Consider the following 19,659-nt stretch of genomic DNA (forward strand, 5'->3'; position numbering starts at 1 on the left):
CCCACAGACACTGCCCCACCCCCACACATAACTGTACCCCTTATCCACCCACTGCCTCTCTACCCAGACCGATCGCAACCCCCCTGCCCCACTACCCCCCCACCGATGACCTGCAGAGTGGCAGCAGAACCCCCTTCCCCTCACCGATCGCTTGCAGAATGGCAGTAGACATCTCCCTCTGCCCCTGCCCCACCCGCCCCACCCCACCACAGAACAACCTGGTTTCCCTTCTCCTCTCTCCCCGCCTCACCAGAGAACAATCTGGCCTCTCTCCTCCCTGCCCCCCCAAACCAGAAAATGATTTGACCCACCTCCCTCTTCCCTCCCACCAGAAAACGACGTTACCCGCCACCCGCCTCCCTCTTCCCTCTCCACCAGAGAACGACCTAACCCACCTTACCCCTCTTTCTACAACCCTCCCACACCCTCACCAGAGAACGATCTGGCCTTCTTCCTCCCATGCAACCAGAAAAGAATCTGACCCACCTCACTCCTCCCCCCCACCTGAGAACAATCTGACCCCACCTCGCCCCTTTCCCACCACCCCTACCCACCAGAGATACATTTGACCCACCTCCCTCCCCTTCCCCAGCAGGGAATACCGATCTGAGTTAGAGAGCCACTGGAAGCTCTGAACTTACCTCTTCAGAAGCTGGAATGCCCGAAGCAGACTTTTTTGCCGAAGATGTCTGTTTTGCGCCAAATCTGGATGGACGAACACAATGGTAAAGGGGGAAATGCCGGTAAGTTTGGGCATCCAGTCATTTAAACTGATGCGCCTGTTTCAGGCACGGTGCTGATGGTGTCCATTTTCAAGCCTTGGTAAAGGGGGCATCAGCGTGGAGTTGGGCATGGATTGCGCTATTCATCTCATGCCCGACTTTACCAACATTTTGTGCCTGAAGACAGGCACAACACAATAGTAAAATTGGGCCCTCTGATGGAGAACCAAATCAAAGGACATCAAAATGTATGACTAGTAACTGCATAAAGCTACACAGCAATTCATAGGTTTCAAAATGTCGAGCAAATACAGCTGTTAATTACATATATACTTAGAAGCTCTGTATACTGAATGAGTTCGTTGAAGTACCAAACTATCAAGTCCCAACTAATGGCTACTGGATCAATTCAATTGCAATAGCAATATCGCAACATGTTATGAACCAGGTCATCAGCCTTAAAATTATCAAACAAGCCGATCAGTGCTGCTCATATAGACAATCAGTTTCTCTCCTGAATTGTTGGGTATCATAGAACCAAAAAGGATAACCACAAATGGGGGCCATTCAGCCCATCATATTTATATCCATCCACCTGTGTCCTCCACTCCAAACATTTTGAAGGCACCAAAGAAGAATGCATTAGTCATTCCCTGTAGCAAAATAGTCCATGTTCCAATAACCACCACATCTGCCACGCACCACCCCCCCCCCGCCCAAAGACATTTCTCCGAACCAATCACCACATTACAAATATGATTACACTCTGACTATAGAATATTGACCATTTTCTCTAAGTTCAGCTGGGTGTTTGACAAAATTGGTAAGGTCAAATGTACATACCTTGCAGACAGAAATGTTTCCTTTTTCTCAATAATGGTGCACATTTGAGTGCTGCAAGATAATGAAGCTGTCACCCATGTCTTACTTGGACTTTCTCTGAACTTGCATACCAGTAAATGGGGTTTGAGATTTATCCAGAGAAAACAAACAGTTGAGTGGAACAAAATATATTTTTGATGTCAATGAAAGGTACCAAGTCTTTGGCAGTGAATGGAACTTCCTGGTTTCTGTGTTGCTAGAATTTTGTGGCCACTCAAAATTCCCTCTCTGTACCTATGGTGTAATTGGAAAACCACTGCTGCAGTCACCACTCATGTACAAAATGGCACATGGCTAATGACAGGTTGCAAGGAGATGGCGCATATGTTCTGCGTCAAGGAACATCTGTTCTTCAAATTGGGTGCCTTAACCACTTGAAAGCACTGAAATATAAAAAGATTTACTTAAAATGGACTCCCAGCACTTTGTGCCGTGACTGGAATGTGGGAAGAACATAATATGGCCTGGGGTTCTGCTCGGACGCACTGTATTGTTGTAATTTCCCAATTTGATTAAATCAGCACAAAAGATCATAGAACTTAAAAGAGCAATTAACATCCAGCAATCATTTGCACTACTTTTGCGTGAGAAGCTGGCCCTGGTCATAAAACTAGCCACGTTCCCAGAATGAATGAATCACCATTGGGAATTTCTGCTACTTGCAAACATTTTGCAATCTTTCAGAAAGCTTTAAAAATGAACCTTTTTCGTTGGGACATGAGGAACGCTTATGGGCAAAGCTTTGAATATCATTTGTTTTAATTTGTTATGAAACTGACTACAGCACCCCAATGTAACTAGTAAATTATTCTGTGTTAGATTTCCCCATTATTTTCAGGGTTATTCATATAAACTGGGCTAGACACCGCTGTCAAGTTGCTCATTTCTTTGTTGTAAATCCAGTTTCAGCTGTACCTCATCAAAACGCAAAAAGTTGGCACTCTTAAATATATCAAGGAATATTTTCAAAGCAAATCTTACAAGGAAAAGTTACATTCTAATTCACACTGCCTGATTTCACTGGTTGCTGGCTGTTTTTGTGTTTGGTGATCTATCTGAGCAAAACTTGAAAAAGAAAGATTTTAAATTGCTCCCCAAGTGGAAATTCTACCACATTGTGTTTTGCCGTGTTGCATTCACTGATGGGCTAGACTATGAGGCTCACTACATTGGTGGCATATTGGCTAGCACGGTTACCTCACAGCGTCAGGGACCTGGGTCGATTCTCAGAGCTTGGGTCACTGCCTGTGTGGAGTTTGCATATTTTCCCCATGTCTATGTGGGTTTCCTCCGGATGCTCTGGTTTCCTCCCACAATCCAAAGATAGGCGGGTTAGGTTCATTGGCCATGCTAAATTGCCCCTTAATGTCCCAGGATGTGTAGGTTAGAGGAATTAGCCAGGTAAATATGTGGGGTTGAGGGGTAGGGCCTGGATTGGATTGTTGTCGGTGCATTCTCGATGGACCAAGTGGCCTCTTTCTGCACTGTGGGTGTCCTATGATTAAGCACTCGGTGCTAAAGTATAGATTCAGCTGTTGTTGGAGTCCTCTCCTAAACCGGTTTCAGATTTTCCTGCTGGGCCTTCCTGGAACACTGTTAACTTTTGATTAAGAGGATGAGAAGTTGAAAATTCATTATTAAGTGTCAGTGCGGTGACACCAAAAATAATGCAGACTGTCACATGGTCCTGTGCAGAAAAACACAGCTTTGGTCTCCTTCGAGGACGGCTTTATAGACCCCACCAAAACATTCTCAGTAAAGAGCAGGAAGTACTTTTGGTATCCTGTTCAGCTTTTGCCCCTGGACCAACACCACCAGAACAGATGAACTGGTCACTCATCCATTTTCTGCTTGCAGCCTCTTGCTGTATACTGGTTTGCTACATGACAACTCAACTTGTGTATTCAGCTTTGAGTTGCTATCCCAAGATGTGATAGCACATATCTGTGTTTCTGCCTTTAGAAGCCAGAAACTAATGAAAGAGAGGCATAAAAGCAGTTAAGATGGTGTATAGCAAAAGCAAAATCCTGCGGATGCTGGAATCTGAAATAAAACTGCTGGAAAACTGACAGTATCTGTGGTGAGAGAAACAGAGTTGTATGACTTTTCTTCGAGCAAAAGAGAAGGAGAAATGTGATGGATTTCATACCATTTAAGAGGTTGAGTGGCTGGAGCAGAGTAGAAAGTCAGTGATTGGTGCGAGCTAGGAGAGATCGCAACAAAGATGCACGGGTCATGAAACAGAGGAAATGTTAATGACAGTAGAAAGTGCTAATTGTTGCATAAAGGTAAAAGAGCAGAACGTGTTACTGGAAGAATAAAGGTCAGTGCTCAGTGAAAGCAAAATGGTGAATGTTTGGTGTCCTTGATTAATCTACTATGGCCTCCATATTCAGGCCCCATCCACCACTGGAATTTGACAGTCTTTTGGAAGTTGATTTTTCGGGCCAACCAAAGGTCCATGGATTTTCTGTCCTTCTGAAAGTCAGTGGGTCTTTGGTTAGCCTAGAAAATCCCAGCCTGCGTTTTCACCATCGAATCCTGGATTTGAAGCCCATCTAATGCAATGAACTTAAATTCTTCCCGTCCAGATTGTTACATGGGGTTTCTCTAGTGTTACCTAGAACCCAGTGAACCTGAGTACGCGGTTGAATCTTACCTGAGCGTATTTCCGATTGACGTTGAATTGGATGTTTCATTTTGGCGCTGAAGAAGGTTCATTACAATGGGAAAGTATAAACTGATGCAGAATTTAAGTACTTCTTAGGTAGGAATATATGGAAAAACATCATTGGACCAAAGTAGAAGAAGCATGTTGTGTCCACTCAGTCTGATAGATAAATGTTTTGATGAAATGATGATGATGCTATTGGTAAAAATGAAAGAACCACATAATTGTTACAGCAATTAAGGAGGACCCTCAGTCCATCCTGTCTGAGTCAATTCTCCACACAAGCAATTTAGCTCATGTCACTCCTCTGCCTTTGACCCATAGCCCTGCACATCTATCCTTTTCACTTAACAGTCCACTCCTCTCTTGAATGTCTCTATTGAACTTCCTGAATGAGTGATTAAACATCCTGTTCTGAACATCACCGAGCATAAAAATAGACAGGAAGTAATTTTCACACAACCTCAATGTTCCTTCAATCTTAAGGATGTCCTGCAAGGAATGACAATCCTTATAAATACTGCCACATTCCCAAGGACCACCTGCAAACATCAACATCTGGGGAATCCTCCACAAATGTTAACTGCTAGGATCCTGTTCTGTCAACTTACAGAAGACTGTCAAATAGCTGAAGAAAACAGTGATACCCTTGAAAACAACATTTATCAGTAAACGACAGGAATAACATGGTAGTACATCAATGTACACAGAAAATATAGCTAACACGTCGGCAGAGATTGGATATTGTGATCTCCTCTTCTAGATTTGTGAGCTATCTAGGATGCATACTGCCTATTCAAGAGAGGCAATATTCAGTTATCTTCCTAATTTCCTTGTTAAACACAAACAAAATGGTGATATTTCCAAAGGTTTTAAGCAAAGGATCTCCTCCAGCATGACATTTAAAGTAACTTCATTGCAGTGTTAATGTAAGCCTTGTGACTAATAAGTAAACGTTACTTTACTTTTGCTGCTCATTGACTATGCTTTCACTCCATTTGTGAACAGAGAAAACTTTTAATTTTTGCATCCTGAATGTGTGTCATATTTGTGCCCCCCTCCCAACTCAGCAATAGATTTTAAAAAATCAAGATTCCAAGCATCTCTAAAGGTTTTTAGTGTTGGATGAAAATATAGCAATCTTCTGAATTTGAGGAAGAGCAATTGATAAATTTTAACAACAAGTATCTGACAGATTTTGAGGTCATGATATACAGATGCTGGCGTTGAACTGGGGTAAACACCGGAAGAAGTCTCACTACACCAGGTTTAAGTTCTCATTATCACCAGACAATAGTACCTGAAATCATTTTGCTACTAATGGAGTACTTTTTGAAGTGTCGTCACTCTCTTGTGATGTACGAACGTAGCAGGAAATATTTGTACAGCGAACTCTCACAAACAGCTATGTGGTCATGGCAAGATAATCTCTCACTGTGAAGTTGACTGAGGGATAAATATTGGCCAGGACCCCAGGGATAATTCCCCCATTCTTCTTTGAAAGAGTGTCAAAGGATCTCTCAATCATCCAAGCAAATAGACAAGTCCTTGGTTTAATATCACATCTAAAAGATCAGCATCAACAACAGTACAGCACTCCCTCAGTAGTGCATTAATTTTTTGCACTTAAGCCTTGGTATGGGACTTAGAAATGTAGAAACTAGAAGCAGGAGTAACCCAAAACGTGTAATGCAGAGGGGGAGAGTGCTGCCAGGTGAGCCACAATTTACTCCTCAAGTAGTGCCCTCAGGTATTGGGGATCTTCTGTTCAATCTCTTTAAATTACGAACAAACTTCAACAGTGTGGCCCAATATTAACTGTAGCAGCAGAATATTTGGCTGTCATTCATTTTGTAATGAGGTCCAAGATAAACTATAACAGAATAAGTAGTTGTAAAATAGAATGTTTATTCAACTCTGTTTCCTTGGGTACTATAATTCACTGCAATGAAAGAAGTTGCAGGTGATATCAATCCTGTAGCTCATTAAAAACAATTGCTTTTCCTGTCTTAAAAATAGTAAGGTACTGATTTCTTGAAGCAACATACGTTTGTGTGTGTGTGTGGTTGTGGGGAGGGAGGTGATTATCCAGGTCCAAAGCTGCCGGCGAGTATCGTAATGGCCCAGGGAATTGGAGTCAGCGGACAAACAGGTTCTGCGCAGGTTGACAAACCCGTTGCGACCCTCCCAGGCTGCACTACCAGCACTGACCCTGAGCCAGGTGAAATTGGCAGAGGACTTCGAAGGGGCCTGATATCACCTGCAGCTTCTTACAGGGAGAGGGGAAAATCTCCACTGCAGAATGGAATGCTGCAATGATTTAAAATCCTGCCAGGTAATTGGGGGCACCAAGGTTGAAGCGGCCTAGCCATTTCAGAATTTTCATAGCTGATGGGCAGAAATGATAGAATCCCTACAATATGGAAGGAGGCCACAATCCCACCCAGACCCTATTCCTGTAACCCCACACATTACTCTGCTAATCGTCCTGAATAGGGTCAATTTAGCATGGCCAATCAACCTAACCCATGTATGTTTGGACTGTGGGAAGAAACCGGAGCACCTGGAGGAAACCCCTGCAGACACAGGAAAAAGTGCAAACTCCACACAGACAGTGACCAAAGGCTGGAATTGAACCCAGATCCCTGGCATTGTGAGGCAGCAGCGCTAACCACTGTGCCAGTCAATGCAGATGTTGATCATAGGGCTGTCTGAAATCACCATGCCAGGGGTGATCTTCAGGTCTGCCAGGGCTAGAAGGGGCAGTCTGGCCATGGCACTCCCATCCCTGGGAACAGTGGCAAGATCAATCCTTGCCCCCAACCTGAGCTCATCCAACCTCCAGGGTCATTGAGGGACCGTCCTCTGCAGCCTGGCAATAGCAGAGGGGGAATGACCAATGGACCTTCTTCTTTGAGCCCCCTTGGGGCCCAGGGTGCCAGTACCAAAGTGCTGGGGGCAGTGCACTGTTGGCACTGCCAAAGCATATGGTCTGAAGGAGGCTGATTGGGGTAGGGGGGATGGTTCTGACAGAGAAAGAGTGTTTTGGGGTAATGGGATCTGAGTGGATGATGGGTCACCTACATGTCTGCAGAGTTTAAGTGGGGTGTGAGAATTGGCCAGGGAATGAGATTGGCCAGGACACACTGAAATGTTGAGAGGAAACCTATGCCTGTGGTTAGTTGCTGGTATTGGCTGGCATGTATGTATTGATCAGAGACCTTGCTGCACAAATGAAGGAGGTGTTAGTTGAAGCTTTAATGCATTAATTAGTAACTTGTGGATCTGAGTCATTTGTGATGTGGGGAGCGGGCTGTTAATAGGATTCCAAACAGTAGGGGAAGACAAAACCAAGCTTTTCTTTGCTGAGAGTTTATTGATCTATTCAGTCTCACAACTCCCCTCCCAATAACCGAGTGTCTCAGTTACCCCCTCTGTATGTGCTCAGTTCTCATCACCCCTTTCACTTAACCTTCACAGAATAATCAACATGACATTAACATGGGTTGGGGGGAATGATCGGAAACAAAATTTCTGGATCAGATCAGTCCTACTTGATCACAAAAGACACTGGAGCAGAAGTAGGCCATTAGGCCTGTCGAGTCTGCTCTGCCACTCGATGAGATCATGCCTGATCGGATATGATAATCCTCAAATCCACTTTCCCATCTTACCTCCATAACCCTTGACAACCTCACTGATTAAAAATCTGTTTATCTCAGCCTTGAACATACTTAATGACCCAGGAAAGAATTCCACAGATTCACTACCCACTGAGGCCTCACCATTCATATCTCAATGTAATTATTTATTATTAAGAATAGTCATCACGCTGGTAGTCCATTTCGGTCTGATATTTGTTTGATGTCCTCATTCAGAAGTCACAGTAATCTATATTCTAATTCCATTCATTTGCATCTGATTGTGAGCTGGTTACGTGGCCCCAAAAGACTTGTCCGTTCCTCAAAAATCAACTCCAATTGTCCACCATCTTTTCTCATCCCTCACACCCAGTTTTACCTGGCTTTGGAATTTTTGTAACAACTGTGGCTCAGTTGGTAGCATTCTTGCCTTTGAGTCAGAAGGTTGCAGATTCAATCCCATTCTAGGCTTGAGCACAAAAATCAAGACTGGTACTTCAGTGCAGCACTGAAGGAATGTGCTACTGTTGGAGGTGCCTTCTTGAAGAATGAGCAAACAATTGGGAAATGAAGTTCCACACAGATAAATTTGAGGGAAGGCACTCATTGCTTGGAAGGTGCAAGTCTAGCTTGGGTAGAGGAACAAAGGGATCTTAGAGTACATCAATCACTAAATGTTGCACAGCAAGTTAGCAAGGCCAAAAGCAAATCAAGCACATCTGTTTCTTTCAGATGTGGGGAACAGCCTGTAGTACAATACTGCACGCAGTTGAATCTTTGCTTGAAGAGGAAAATAATTTCCTTTTATCAAGTAGGGTGGCTGCATGGAATTGAAATCTTTTTGGGGCTTTGATGAAATCTCCATCCCTACGCCCCAGCATATACCACAGCCCTTTGAGTCTCTTATCTCCCTCACTCTACCATTGAACATGGAGCCTTCACTTTAAAACTCTTGACCTCATCGTTTCGCTTGCCTCTTTGACACTGCCTTGAACCACCTCTCAATTTTTCTCTCCTCCTTCCTGTTTGATGTCCAGTTCTTCTGTAAAGCACATTGAAATGCGACAGAAAAGGTATATGAAGGAAAGTTTTTGACATGCAAAATTAGAACCCTTAATACAGTCTGTGGCATATCTCGACTCTTAATTATTTGCTCCACGTGTAATTTTATTGTGTTTGTCAGTTCTGACAACTTATTAACCCTGGTTTGATTCAGCTCACTATTCATCAAATACTTCAGTCACAAGTTCTCCAAATTAATCTGCAACATACACGTTGATCAGAAATCATGTTTGGAGTGTTAGCATTTTAAATTGATTATGAGCTGCCATCAGTCTGTATTGATTGGTGAGATGATTATTTATTGATTGCATTTCTTGCGCTGAAAGCTGCAACATTTGCTCCACGCTTTGTGACTCGAATTTCATTTGTCCTTTTGCAAATCTCTTTTATACCAGGTCCACCAGGACCCCCTGGGGGGGTGAGAGTTGAAACTATCGGAGACACGTTTGTGACCTTGTCTTGGAGTCGAGGGACAGACAATCACAGCCCAATCTCCAAGTATACCATTCGGCAGAAGTTTATTGATTCAGATGAATGGAAAGAGGCCAAAACAGGTCAGTCACGAGCCGCTGATAGAAGGAGCTTGGTTGAACAAGAGAAACATGGCCATAGGGCCGTTTGCATTGCCCTCTACTTCTTTCAAAACAATATGTGTTGAGGTGTTGAAAACCAGTTCACCAAAGCTGCATATTTAATGCGGTTGTTCTCAACACATCTCCTACTCTTTTTCATGCCTAAGCCTCCATTCCCAAAGCAAATCTGTGAAGTGCCTTCAGACATTTTGTTTGTAAATAGTGCTATAAAAGTTCATGATGCTACATTAGCAGTAAGAACTGTTTTATTGCTCGACCAAGATCTGTCCTCAAATGATGTCCAAGCTTGCCTTCTTTTACCAGGGGTTCTAGCGCTCAAAACCAGGAACCTGGGCAAAGGTTTTCTTCTCTGCTTTCTAGCCAGGGGCTACAGAGTTCAATTGTATTGTCAGCTCAGCCCAGGCTGGGCTTAGCTAATGCAGGATTAGTCAGGAACTGAACCAAGGGACATAGTCAACATATCAGCTACTTCCTGCTTTCACTGGTTACTTTGAATTTCATTAATGTAACAGTAGCTGCCATGGGCACATATTACCCCAGAAAGTTTTCCTATGACTATTGAGAGCAAAGTGAGGCCACAGAGTGAACCCTTACAGGACTGTAATGTTCATCCTATGGAGCTGTGGTAACTTCAGACCAGAATAAAGGGAGTTGACTGCATTGTTTAAAAGAAGGAAACTTCTTTATATAACAAAATAACCAAGTCTAACAAGAACGGTAACTCAGCAGAACAGTAATAACAATGAAAACAGGAGCGCTAGTAAAACAGGTCTTGCTTGTAGAACACTCTCTTATAGACTGAAAAGCTCTCCAAAATCTGCACATGCTCAGAACTCTCGACAGACACTAGTAAAAGAATTAGATAGAAGAAAAGGCTTATGAGAACACTCAGTCCTCAAAGTGACACTGTAATAGGAGCAAAGATTGCTCATTATTAATTGTAAATGAATTCAAGCCATCTACATTCACCCAACTTGCAAGCTGCATGGTAGTCATTCACAGCAGCCTCTACAAAAACATATATTTAAGTTACAATTATGTGGAGCTTGTGGAGGATGTTTGTATGCCTTTAGTGTCGCTTTCTCTGCAACATTCCACATGGGCCACATACACTGAGTGAAGGACAAAGGAGGTGATAGACATGTCTGCCGCAGTATGCTCACAGCAAAACATGCTTACCTATGGGCTGGAATGGCGTAAGCACACAGCAAGTACCTCCCAATACGGTGATCAAGGTGTCAGAGTAACGCAAGCTGCAGCTAATGAATTACCTGTCTTTTAAGATTGGAGTAAGAAGTCTCACAACACCAGGTTAAAGTCCAACAGGTTTATTTGGTAGGAAAAGCCACTAGCTTTTGGAGCACTGTTCTTTCGTCAGGTAAATGGGAGTTCTGTTCACAAACAGGGCATGTAACCTGTTGGACTTTAAACTGGTGTTGTGAGACTTCTTATCGTGTTTACCCCAGTCCAACACCGGCATCTCCACATTTTAAGATTAGGGCAGACATCAGTGGCAAAGGAGCTTTCTTCTCAAACAGTCCTATTTAATTCGGGATGCTGTAGCATTGGAAGAGTCTCCCAAACAGTTTTGGAGAAAACCACCATCTTTTAAGACTATTTTGTTCTCAGGATGGGGCAGCATTGGCAAAGTCTGCGTTTTTTTCTGTCACAATGATCATCTCTCATGTGTGAGCTTCCACAACAATTTTAGGTGGAAAATTTGACCATGATTTACAAGGGACAGAGAAAATAGTTTGATATCCTTTGCAATAATCCCTCACCAAAAGAAATTGTTTCTCTATTGCTTGAGTTTCAAGAGCTGGGACAGAGTGAATAAAGGGGTGCACACTGGCTGCCACACAGCATATTTAATGTGGTCCTTCCCAACACATCTCCTGCTCAGCTGATCGAATCACATGAAAGAGAATTGAATCTTGTTTCTCTTCATGTTGTTGATTTGTGATTTCTGTGTGGGCAGAAACACTGAGGTTCACCTTTAGATCTGGACATCTCAATGGGACACTGCGTATCCTGAGAACTGAGTCAAATGACAGAGGTTCTGCTTAACTCTGTTAGCAGCATTCAATTTGATCAGAGCTGATCTGCACCTTGGCTGTATTATTCCATTCCTGAGTGCCAAATACTCTGTTCTTACTAGCAGTGGTAGCGAGTGTATGAAACCAGAAAATTCCAGACAAAATATCAAAGTGCCTTACATCTTAGAAAAATTCAGACCTATATAATCAGAAAGTCAATGAATCCTACCTCCTTCCTGAAAAGGGAAGATCACTAAAACAGTTGGAAGCGTGGAAAATTTGAAATCTAATCTTAACCTTCCCAACATCCAGAAAGACACCCTTTCCCATCAGAATCACTGGATATGAATAAGAATCCTGAGCAATTTTCCCCCTATATTGATGGTTGCTGAAGCCAAGTATGTTCCTATGACTGCCTGAGTTAGCTCAATATAGAATATGATAGAAAGTGAGACTTTATTAGTCCATGTTGCTAAACTGGATAAATGGAATCACTGGGGAAGATCACAAAGATGAAGTGTTAGGCTTTAATGTCACTAATTAGTTATGCTTATGGTGGTTTTTATCTGAATGTCTCTGGTGTCAGTTGTCAATCTTGAAAATGTTTTTTTCTGTTGATCTTTCTCTCTTCTGTCTTTCTAACTCTCATTTTTTTCCTAATTAGACCCTCAGGATATAGAAGGCAACGTGGAAACAGCAAAGGTTGTCGACTTGACCCCATGGATGGATTATGAATTCAGTGTAATAGCAACCAATACCCTGGGGATGGGAGAACCCAGTTTGCCATCAGCGAAAATCAGGACAGCTGAAGCAGGTGGGGTGCCAGCTGCAGGAATATCTATTGCATATTTTATGCCTTATCATAAATTATTGTACAAATCATATAATGCTTTATAAATTTTATGACCTTTAGTAGTGGAAACTACATATATTAATCCACAGGGCCCTGTTCTTTCCAGACAGAAAGTCTCTTTCCGCTGAATCAAATAACTGACAGCTATTTGCTGGTTCATTCCTTAGGGCAGTGCCTTGAGTCAAGCTGCCTGGTTTAAATTTCAAACAATGCTGGGCAGCACATGCGGCACGATGGCACAATGGTTAGCACTGCTGCCTCATAGCTCCAGGGACCCAGGTTCGATTCCTGTGTTGGGTTAGTGTCTGTGTGGAGTCTGCACGTTCTCCTCATGTCTGTTTGGGTTTCCTCTGGGTGCTCCGGTTTCCTCCCACAATCCAAAGATGTGTGGGTGAGGTTGACTGGCCATGCTAAATTGCCCCTTAGTGTCAGGGAGACTAGCAGGATAAATGCACGAGGCTGTGGGGAAAGGGCCTAGATGGGATTGTGGGTGGTGCAAAATCAATGGGCCGAATGGCCTCCTTGTGCACTGTCGGATTCTGTGATTCTATTAACTGACAGTCACCATTAACCGGTGCATCCTCCGTGGCAATGCCTCCATCAATCAGACTCCCCATTGCAAGTTATCAGCATTCTCTCCTCATACAGTATAAATTTGCTGATTTCCCATGCATTGTATTCTTGTGAATGTTCTGATGAGTGCAAGACAATAAGTTTTAATAAAAAAGTACATTCCATCAGCAATACTAATGATATTTAGTTATTGGGAGAAAGTACACTTGTAGCTGTAGTGGGTTTGTATCATACACTCTGGATATGACTTGAAATCCTGAGCAATATTTAACTTCAAATCAGCAAGTTTTATCCTCGTCCCTGTCAATATTATTGCCTTCCTGACTCCCAGCTGATTTCAACTTCTAAAGGGAGTAGACTGTCATGAGCTATAAACCACTTCATGTCTGTTGCTCCATTGCCAATATCAATGCCTACTATGACGTATTCCATTTGGCAGATGCCAGGTACAATAGCTTCAAGTAATACTGAAGAATCCTTAGCTCAAAGATGTGGCTGTGAACCTATGTTGTACCTTTGATGGTAAAGTGATCCCTATTACAGATGCTTCCACCATGTTGGTTTGTTTCTTGTGCAAGGAAAAAGTGAATTATTTATGAAATCATTTTAAGCATTATTAGTGAACTGGCAATGTAAAGAAAAAATATAATCAAAATTTGGATTCACAGGTAATTGAAGTGATCTAAGTTTGAATTTAGAATAGTCTGTTTTTATTTTAGCTGCTTCTCACAATTTGCAGTTGTTTATGCATGAGATTTGCAGGTAATGCCATCAAACTGACTGAGGTACTGGCTCAAGGGGTTAACAGGCCCGTGTTTGCCTTTTGGGCAAATGTATGATAAATAATTATTATATAAATAAATCAGTCAATGTATAGAATACGACTATCCATCAGAATTGTGAATTAGTTCTCCCCATTTTATTTTCCTGACCTGTAATTAAAAGCAGCGATAGCAATGGTGAGATAAAGAGGGAGATAAAGAATGATTAACTGCACCACTGGTCAATTATCTAGTGGCTGTGTGAGCTGCAGCTTCATGTTATGGTGTTGGTTTTATTACACACCTTGTCAACATTTGAATGGAACTTCAGAGCATGCTGACTCTACCTTATTCTACCATTGGTTTGAATCAGAGGCCAAAACAAGAAGTTGTCTACATGAAGTGTGGTCTGCTTGCTCAGGTAGAGGAATAAGATGCAACGTATTGTAGCTAGCATTAAAGTTAGATTAAAATAACAACCATGAAAATATGGGAGAAATAGATATTTATTTTTGATTATCTTTTATGAGATGTTTAATAAAGAGTTTAAAGAAAATCAGGGTCTAATACTGTAGAGAATAGCAGAATCAATTAAATGTTCTCTCTGATTCTGTACCCTAACCTAGATTTTCAAACAAAATTTAAGATTTATTTTATTTGAAAGAAGCTGAATACTTCATTGTACAACTGTTAAATACATTGACTTGACTAAAAGTAATTGACTTCTGACAGGATAACTTCACGAAGCTCTGTTCCCAACATTAAGCCTCACTAGGTCAGTGAGCAGGTCATTAATGGGATTACAATACTACACAGCTAGTTCTGCAAACTGCACTCCCACCTCACTTGGAAGAGCCTTGTAACATTGAGTTTAGTGTTTCATGTATTGCAGTTTGGTGTTCACAATGAAGGATTGGTGTTTATTTTGTGTGTTCATAGTCAAGGGAATGCCTTAAGGGGATCAGATGGGAGAGAGGCTCTTTTGGAGTGTCGGTGCGGACTCGATGGGCCAAATGGCCTCTTCTTCACTGTAGGGATTCTATGATTAAATAACGGGACCTAAATAAGGGCACATGGAAAACCACTGAAAATCAGTAAAATGTTCACTGGATTCCTTTGTGAAAAGACAAGGCCCATGTGAAACTTAGGGAACACTAGAGTCAAAAAGTGTACAAAAGAAATCACCCAAATTTGAAATTAATGATCGAATGCTGAAAACCATGGCCAGAATATTTTAACCATTCTCACTGGTGGGATCTTCTGGCCCCATTGAAGGTGAACTCCCATTGTGGGTTTTCTGATGGCAGTGAGGTGCGTAGAATAGGAAACTTCGTTGACAGTGGTGGGACCAGAAAATGCCACCGCTGGCCAATGGCGGGCTACCTCTGCCACCACAAAATTTGCCGTGGAATATGTGGAAATTCCTGCCCATAGATTTTAAAAATGGATTGCCTCAGATTGGGTGAAGGCGTTGGGATGAAATAGAAAGTAACTGTATCCAACTATCAACCATGGAACAGATGTGACCCTTGGTCTTGCCAATTCAGACCATGAACTCGGTTGACTCAATTCTATCTATGTTTATATTTCTTGGTTGCAATTTCATCCTTTGTTCTTCGATTGAGGTTTGGAAATGATTGTTTTTAGCACTGTTGTCGCATTGGTGGGTAATTTCTAAATGTGAACACCCAAGATGTACAGTTTGAGGTTGTACAAATGACAGAAAACAAGGACAAAACACCAGTTTATGTACGTATGTGGCTCATGGAAGAGAAAGGAATGAGGATCCTCCCATGTTTAGGGATCTGTTAGTTTACAGCATGCCAAAGATGTGGAATCCAACTGAGCCAAAGTGTAGCTAACATCTCATCTTGCAAGCTACAGTGGCTCAAAGGAGGTATTTGCGACTTGCCTCAGTGCCACTGTTTAATAATAGGACATTTAAGGCAGGGAGGTTGAACACTGTACTGGAAAATGAAGACTTGGGATATTGAGAAGATCAAAACAAGTTGCTGACAGCAGGAAATGGCTGTAAAGCTGCTGATGGATTTGACTGAAGAAATTTCTTTCCATGGCTTCTCTATTTGGTGATCAGTAAATATTTTTTTCACTTTATGCACGGTTCTATAGGTGTGCTGTAAACTAGATCAAATACATTTTTCATAGAAGCTTCAGATAACAACTTTTATATTACAAGTATATACATTGAGTGTATAACAAGGGAACCAGTGTATGAGCAAATTAATAGTATGCTGGGTTACAAGGTGTCGTTTGACTTCCATGTTTTCCAGATCTAACTCAACTTGTTTCTTTGAATTCTTCCACATTGCTTAGTTATACTCTCAGGAAAAAAAATGATACCAAGGTCATTCATAATTTCTGGTGCGAGCAAGGTAGAGCTGAGAGGAGTGGGAACATCTGCTGCACTCTCAAAGGATCAGTTTCCATTTGATAATGCATCTACTGTAAGGCACATTTGCTCCTTATTGAGAGAAATTTTACTGTTTTAAATGTTTAGTTAAAATAACGGCATGATATGTACAAATACATAGTGGAATACAGTACAGATGTACTGCAGCACAGTGAGTATTCTGAGTCATCAGTATATGTGCAGTATGACTTTCAGTATCTTTTTCACATTTTTGGGTTTTCACTATAATACAACTCTTCGTGATTTAACATAACAAACTGCAGTCATATCCTGGGAACTTCATCTCATTCACATGTATTCCTGAATTTAAAGACCTGTTGGATTGTTAGGAGTGTTACATATAGGAAATGAATCATTTCTCAACATAAGCTTCCAGCTGTTCACTTAGCTATCCTTTAATGGGTGATTGTATTTCGCAGATGTGCAACTCAAGTCTGTGATTTTCTGCCTATTTTAGGATACTTTAATTCTCAGTATGTTTTCTTATCTGGATGCACTTTCTTGCTGTTACCAAAGACAATGAAGCATGTAGATATTGGTGTTCTATGCTTCATATTACTAATGACAACAATTCATTGCATAACATATCATGTACAATAAGATCAGGTTGACTTTAGGCACAAGAAATCTGGCCATTCGACCTTTCAGTAGATTGGATTCAGTGTTGACCATAACCTTTCATGTTTCCACGTTCAACTTTACAAGTGAAATGAAATGCCATTTTCAAAGTGTCATGTGACTTACATACATATGTATGCATATTTGTACATTGCTTTTGATGTAGATGAATTTGACTGATAAGGCAACAATAGAACAAATTCAGCACATTTCAGATGATTAATCAAACTCTTATTTCTTGTTAATCCCTAGGATTTGATACATTCAGTAGCCTTGTGTTGTATATTTAACTGGTTGCATGATTGCTTTGAGACCTGGTCACATGATTTGATGGTGGTGTCACTGTGTTGTTTCACAAACTCCTGTTTGGTTTCATTTCCTTCACTGTACAGGTCGGAACTCCTAGAATAAACCCGTGTTGTTTGTTATTTTGAATCTATGTGTGCAAACCACATCTTTTTTCTTTTTGTGTAAAACCCACAGCCACCAACATAGTTAAAACGTTACAGAAAGAACATTTGTGTGACTCGGGATCTTGTTTCATCAAAAAGAGATCCTAAGCAAAAAAACATTGTAGTCCTCACAATTTGAATGTTAGAAAGCTGGGAAGAAATCAACTATAGGATTAAAGATTGTGGTACCAGTGAAGGAAGACCAAGTAAGAAGAAAAGAAAAAATATCATATTTCTTACCGGAAAAAAGTATCGGGGAGGCTCCTCTAAGCTGCTGTGTCCATCTACCTGTTGCAGAGTATGTGGCAGAGCAGGAGACTCACTACACAGTTGAAATAGCGTGGAAGCTCTCTGTGTGGTTTTGAAAGATTCTTTTTCCGATCAGAAAAGGGTGAGGTTCCAGGCAGTATCTGGCACATTTGAAAAGAAAGGGATGCTTTGCTGTATGCTGGGGTCATTTGAAAAACCACATGCATCAAGTCAACAGTCTCGAGTTGCTGGTGCTTGCAAGAGAAATGGCCGGTCAGTTACAATCCATGGGCCCTTTCAATGAAGAAAATAAATCATTGAGTTCCGATGCAAAATGTTTTCAGTACTTATACAAGCAAATAAAATTGAAAACAAGTTACTCGTGCCAACTTTTCTCAGTACAATCAAAAGCAAAACCTTACATTTGCTCCAGAGCTTAGTTCATCCAACAAAGCCAGGTAGTAAAACTTATGATGACTTGACAAATATCCTTGAAGAGCATTACTGCCCAAAGCCACTGATCATCATGCAATGGTTTAGGTCCCTAATGGTTTAGGTATCAAGTGGAAGGCACAAGAATTGCTGTTTGTGGCAATCTTAAAAAAGTTGGCATAATATTGAATTTGGTGAATCGTTCGAAGATGCTATTTAATATCATCTAGCTTGCAGTCTCCAAAATGAGGCCATCCAGAGAAGATTTCTTATTGAACATGCTTTGACTTTAAAGACAGCAGTAGAAATTGCAGTGTCGATAGAACTGGCTGGTAAAGAAATTTCACAGTTTGGTGCAGGAATGAAGATGCTCAAGTTGGGAACTGCCCAAAAGAAGTCAGATTAGCAGCAAGCATGTTACAGATGTGCCAAAATAGGCCATTCAGTGAGTGAATACTGGAGCAAGGACAACCAATGCAAGAATAATGGCAAAGTGGGTCATATTGCAAAAACTTGTTGGGCTAAACTATCCTCCCCTGAGAAGAATATTCAGAAGAAGGATCTGGATATCTGGGAATCAGAAGAAGATCAAGTTGTGTTCTACAAAATAAATTTACAAAATGAAATAAAAGAATTACGACAGTGAAGAAAAGAACGTGATGAAGAATCCCACTGAACATCTTATCCATACAGGGCAAATCACATTGATTCTAGGTGACCTCAAAGTTAAGCGGATAACCTATTATGGTGGAGGTTGATACTGGTGCTGCTGTATCTTTATTTCCTGAGACTACATATGAACAAAGGCTAAAGCATCTTCCCTTATAACCAGCTGATGTGATTTTTAGGATATAAATGGAAGAGATTGTTCCATTAATAGGTTATAAAGTAATCAACATAGAGTTGAATGAACAAACAATGACATTGCCTTTCCATGTGGTCCATGGTAATTTTCCAGCTCTATTGGAGAGATCATGGTTGGAGTAGATGAAGCTTAGTTGAAGTGTTGTCAACAGATTGGTTGATACCAAAACAGACTTACAGCATCATCCGGATAAATACAAGTGTGTATTTGAAGAGACACCTGGCTCAATGAAGGGAGTTCAAGTGAAACTCAAGATAAAGCCTAATAGTCAACCCAAAAGTCTCAAAGCAGGAGAGGTGCCATATGTAATTTGTCCCAAGGTTGAAGAAGAATTAGTGTGACTTAAGTGACTGAGTTACCCCCATCATGCCTGTCATGAAACCAGGTGGTTCAGTTCATATGGCAATTTTAAAACAACCATGAATCCATTGTTGTGTGCTAATCAATATCTGCTTCCCTTAATTGAAGATTTATTTATTGGATTATCAGATGGGCAAAAATGCAGCAAAATTGATCATTCAGAACATATTTACAGATCAATGTAGCCACTGAATCTCAACCATTGTATACCATTGTTACTCATGAAGGTACTTTCCGTTATAAAAGATGGCCATTTGTTAATCTGCACCAGCCTTGTTCCAGTGACCGATGGATTAAATTTTAAGTGTTTTCTCTGGTGTACAATGGTCTCTGGATGATATCCTAATAACAGTGTCCAGTGAACAGGGGCACATGAATAATTTAGAAACAACATTGGAATGTCTTCAAGCACATGGTCTGCGTATCAAGAAAGAAAGACTTTTTGCGGACATCAGTCC

At 41.3% G+C, this 19,659-nt stretch overlaps 1 protein-coding gene across 4 annotated transcripts in view; it reads left to right on the top strand.

Annotated features, from left to right (window-relative positions):
* cntn1b (contactin 1b) overlaps positions 1-19,659 on the top strand; it is a 683,679-nt gene that overhangs the window by 445,941 nt on the left and 218,079 nt on the right. For all 4 annotated transcript variants that reach the window (XM_080190723.1, XM_080190722.1, XM_080190724.1 and 1 more), the window contains 2 exons: positions 9,374-9,532; positions 12,272-12,421. In XM_080190723.1, coding sequence (XP_080046849.1) covers positions 9,374-9,532; positions 12,272-12,421 — 309 coding nt within the window. The remainder of the gene's footprint in view (positions 1-9,373; positions 9,533-12,271; positions 12,422-19,659) is intronic.

This window comes from Carcharhinus amblyrhynchos, chromosome 6 (assembly GCF_965287045.1).
Source record: "Carcharhinus amblyrhynchos chromosome 6, sCarAmb.v2.hapA, whole genome shotgun sequence".
NCBI lineage: Eukaryota > Metazoa > Chordata > Chondrichthyes > Carcharhiniformes > Carcharhinidae > Carcharhinus > Carcharhinus amblyrhynchos.